This window comes from Phyllobates terribilis, unplaced genomic scaffold (genome assembly GCF_046119375.1).
Source record: "Phyllobates terribilis strain yellow unplaced genomic scaffold, ASM4611937v1 Scaffold_4542__1_contigs__length_59635, whole genome shotgun sequence".
Taxonomy (NCBI): Eukaryota; Metazoa; Chordata; class Amphibia; order Anura; family Dendrobatidae; genus Phyllobates; species Phyllobates terribilis.
Genome location: NW_027367293.1, coordinates 53735 through 58755, shown reverse-complemented (window position 1 = coordinate 58755; position 5021 = coordinate 53735). Strand labels below are relative to the sequence as shown.

The following is a 5021-nucleotide window of genomic DNA, read 5'->3' as shown; positions in this document are numbered from 1 at the left end:
CGGTTTGTAAAATCGGGTACAATACTAATGGAATAATGGGTATACAAGTATTAGTTTTTAGGTATTAGTAATTCAGTAGCAGCCTCTTAGCTTTGAATCAATGGTATCTATCATCTTTGTAGATAGCCTTTCCTAAATGTTTCTTTCATGACTTTTATATCTACTAGGTTTGCCAAGCTTATATTCTCACTCTATTAAAGATGGGAGTAGAGAGAACATTTTGTAACGATAAAGTATTAACTTAAGGGCTCATTTGTTTTCATATCTAGATTTTTCTTATGAATATGAATGTGACATATCCATGCTTTTGGTAAATTTCGGGATGGATATTAAACTCAGAACCCGAATTTGATAAAGTAATTTTTGAAGTGGGTAATTCTTCTTCCACGAATATTTGTAGAAATTGTGGGTGTGATAGTCTTGAACAACTTGTTCGAACCGTGTAAGATCACTTTTGAACAAAGTTTTTCGACCCTATACAATGCCTGAATTTCAAGAAATCTCTGTTGGGATAATTCGAGAAGATACAATCTACTTCAGGCACTAGATAACAGCTCTTGAACGTAGAAAGAATGTATAACTTTTGAAACCTTGTAATTGAGACCGAAACACTCTATTTATAGAGATAGTAATACGAAGCAGTTTTGGCGGCTAGAGGCAGTTTTGACGGTTCGATTCGGTTAATTAACCGAATATGGAATTAATTCTTTATGGGAAGATCAGTTAATCCCGTTAATATGGAATATGCCTTTCCAGAAGAGTTTTCGGGACCCAAGCCAGCTGCTCATTGGACCCCGCAGGGGCTCCGCCCCTTGAACCCCGCGAAGGGCGGACCTGCAAGGGGGCTTCTGCTTCGTATTCCGCACTATCCTAACTTCTTTCTGAGCCTAACGTGAAATCACATCGACATCTAGTAAATCACATTACTACTAAAATGTATCATTGAAACTAAAATCACCAAGAATATCTTCATTTCATAAAACATTCTCTTGATTCACTCGGAAAAAAAGGTGTATATATCCTTGACTTCTAATATCCTATTTTCACAAGATTTACACTGGGATGTTGTTGACAAAATATCTTCATAGTATCAAACAAGAAAATGTAATAAACAACGCCTTAGATTGTACCAAACCTTAAATTCCTTTGAATCATTCAACTGTGAAATATGAATCTTAATCCAAAACTACAAACCCAAGTATTACACTATTAAATAATAAAAACAAAGCAACTATATAATAATACTGTCATTTTCTTATTATTGTAAAAAAAGTCTTAGGAGCCAAAAATGGCTTGAGTAATCTAGTAAGGTGTAGTCATATCCCTTCTTCATCACTTTGATAGATAGCACTGGTAACCATACTTGTCTTTTTGGCTAAATCAATTCCTTAAGATGAAGTAGTGAATCCAGCTGATTCAAGAAGCATAGCCTTTATTTGCTCTGGATGCACATCTCCTTCCTTGCATTGCTACAAACAACACAACACAAAACCAAATACTCATAACCCAATAATCTAATCAACTTCATATCTGACATAAAGACAGTAACTTCTTTCTTACCTCAGCACGAAATATATCCATGGCGAATCCATTGAAACAACTGATAACAGCTTGCTGGATATCCAAACCAACATTATCCAAAGCTTTCATTACAGACAACAACAGACCCGGTCTTCTACTACAGAACATGTGGATGTTCACAGCTCTACCCTCCCTAAGCCTTACTTCAATCTGCACATATAAACATATGTTGTATTCAGAAACAAGGATCAAACTTTATCTTGCTGATCATGAAAGTATGAGTTACCCTAGCAGGTTGGCCGTTTGGGCTGGGCAATGAGCTCGGGCAAAGCTCTTCCTTAATCCGAGAGGGTAAATTCGGTAGAGTTGGAGTTAACGGATAAAGGCCATTTGACTGAGTCAATGTTGAAGATGATGGAGTTGATTCTAGTTCGTTGTGGAGATCGTTGATCTTCTGAAGAAGCTCCTTTAAGTACTCAATCGCATCACCCAAAATTGAAGCTCTGTCCATCTACCACAGGTTAATGTTTGTTAGTAAGGCTCAAGTATCAAAATGTCTTCCATAATCGCAACTAAATGACAGGATAAGCAAAGTTCTCAAGTACAAAGTTACTACATCATTCTACAAAATCAAAAAAATAATCTAGAAAGTCTAGTTCATGTGAATAAGAAAAAAATCCCATAATATGGTCCATTGATTACAAGTGGTCGAAATTTACAGCTACTCACCCACTTCATGTGATTACCATTAATGCTTAACTCCCATAGATTTGAAAGCCCTTTATGAACCAATGATGAAGGCAACCCAAATCACACAATTACCAAATCCAATGAGGCAAAAAATGTGCTTGATGACTACTTGTTATTGTTTAACCCGGGGAAGCAAGAAAAACAATTCCATTGCATAAAAAAATACACAAAAAACTCACGAGAAATAATTCTTCCTAAATTGGCTTCACAAGAAAAATTCAATCAAAAGAATTTCTTTACCTTGCTGATTTTGGGTACAACAGACCTCAGCATGTATAGTCTGTCATTGAGCTTCTTCCTCCTTCGTCTCTCGGCCATTAAATTCTTAGCAGGAAGTCCTTTCTTCTTCCCCTTCAGATCAGCTCCGTTGAGTGTACTAGTTGCATTTGAGTTGATTCCGCCATTTTTGGCTGAGGTATCATCAATCTTGAACGTATCAGTGAAGTCATCCGAATCATAATTCAAAGCTGACCCATCGATACTAACGTTCTCCAGTCCATCTGTGCTTCCTCCATTGCTTCTCCCACCAGAAACCGGACCTGGATCGAGACCACTTGAGCCCACCGGATTATTGTTCTTCCTCAGAGCAGCTCTCTTTTGGAAGAGAGTAGGCTGTTCTCCCATTGAAGGACTGTTATCGAGAGGCTTAAGCAGCTTTGACCTGTTGTTAAACATTGAGCTACCCAAACCCTCGTCAAAACCGCCATTGAAGGCGGAATTGGGGTTCTCAGGAAGTGGGGCGAAATGGGTATTCGAGAATTGTTGGTTGGAGGTTAAATTAGGACTACCCATTTGGGGATTAGACACAAATTCCCCGAACCCACTGAGAATTCCGCCATTGAAGAAGCCATGGCTGAGATCGAAACCTTGGTCTAAAGGGTTGTTAGGGATGACATTTAGGAGGTTAGACATGGGCCTTGAAGTGGAGGGGAGAAGGTAATTGTGAACCTGAGAAGGATCCATGGTGTTGAAAACGGAGGGAGAAGGTGAGCAAGAAGCAGATGAATCAAGTGGTTGAAGAAGGAGATTCTCATGGTTATGGTTTTGGGTCATGTTGTACCACTCACTTTCAAGCTCAAGAATAGGTTTAAAGTTCGATAATGAACCACCAATATCATCCCGGTTATCAGTACCGCCGGGTCTGTTCCAAATTGAAGTGTCTTCATCTTCTCTTTCTCCAATCCAAGAGATACTGTTAACTCTTGGAAGCATCTTCTTCTGAGAGAGAAAGAGAGAGATAAGAGTGAAGAGGAAGAAGATGGTAAGTAGGGAATTAGAGAAATGGAGGATTTTGAGTGATTAAAAAACGTTGAGAGAGGTGGGCCCCAAAAAGGGCTAATTTGGACTACAAGAATGGAACTTCTTTGCAAAGGAGGAAGAAGATGGAAATGAAAGAGGCTTTTTGTAAGAGATTATGGGTTTTGAAGCTTTTCAATGGTTAATAGTACTTCTAATGGATTTTATAGATGTTTAAGATTCATATTTTGTATTGTCATTTATTGTACTTTCTCTTTTTATTAATTATTTGATTACCGCTTATACGTTTTATTTCGGAACGTAATTATCAGTATGTCAGAAAGATGAATACGTTACTTCAGAATGACAACTTTTATTTTCAATTGTTAATGACATTGCCGGAAACAAGCAACTTGAGGCATAGTTGACGATATTAGCGAGGACTCACAACTTTTGTTAGGTGAATTTAATCATTTGACTGCTGCTTATACGTTTTATTTCAGAACGTAATTATCAGTATGTCAGAAAAATGAATACGTTACTTCAAAATGACAGCTTTTTAACTTCAATTGGCAATGACATTGCCGGAAACAAGCAACTTGAGGCATAATTGACGATATTACCGAGGACTCTATAACTTTTGTTAGGTGAATTTTGTGATATTACTTTCTTCTCCCTTAGTGTTAAGTATATCTTGTGCTTAAAGATTTTTCGGGCTAGGGATGTGTAAAGACCGAGAACTGGAGAAATAGACTGGACGAATTCCGCTTCGATCCCCCAATTCACGTTTTCAAAGATATACTAAATTTCAGACTGCATGATTGGATTGACTTTGTATACAATTTACTTTTTGTTAATATTCTATATCTATGTGTAACCTTATTAGTAATTCCTTTTCAATAATAATAGAAAGAAGTAGCAAAATACATGTTATTAGGTAGATAAAGTCTACTTAGAAATAATTGTTAATTATTTTACCAAAATTTAAACTTCAAAACAGAAAAAAGTATATTTACTTATTCACTATGGTCCAAGAACCGGACCGGACTTGAACCAAACTGGACTGAATCATACAAGTCCGATGCAATTCTAACTTTCTAAAATGTCAATCCATTAAACCGAATTTGATTGAAATTATCAATCCGATCTAGCCCGATCCATTTACATATCCCTACTAATGTCTATCAGCCCCTTCCGCTAAGAAAGTATCGAAGCTTAAGGCGAATTAAATATACGTTTTATGAATATCAATCATAAATTACTTGTAATTAGCATCTAAATATTCCATGATAATCAAACTTGTAACGGTCAACTATAATATTAACATGAAATAATTATTATATGCTGTAATTGGGGCCGTTCTCGTGGTGTTCATTTACACCCTGGGTTTAATGAAAAATAATTTATTGACACAAAATTGCAGTGTATAGGGTTTGTCTGCTCTGAACTCTTATCCTTTTTGCATAAATCTTTTAATTGTTTACAGTAATAATAATTTAACCATAGCTACGCAA

The 5021-nt window shown here is 36.6% G+C and overlaps 1 protein-coding gene across 1 annotated transcript; it reads right to left on the bottom strand.

The window, feature by feature from the left end:
* Positions 1–1388: 1388 nt before the first annotated feature.
* Positions 1389–3483, bottom strand: LOC141249397 (uncharacterized). Its single transcript, XM_073669613.1, has 5 exons — positions 2799–3483; positions 2512–2681; positions 1808–2032; positions 1561–1731; positions 1389–1469 (listed from the first exon to the last, which is right to left on the bottom strand). Exons 1-5 carry the CDS (start codon positions 3481–3483, stop codon positions 1389–1391), a joined length of 1332 nt encoding a protein of 443 aa, XP_073525714.1.
* Between the last annotated feature and the right edge of the window lie 1538 nt (positions 3484–5021).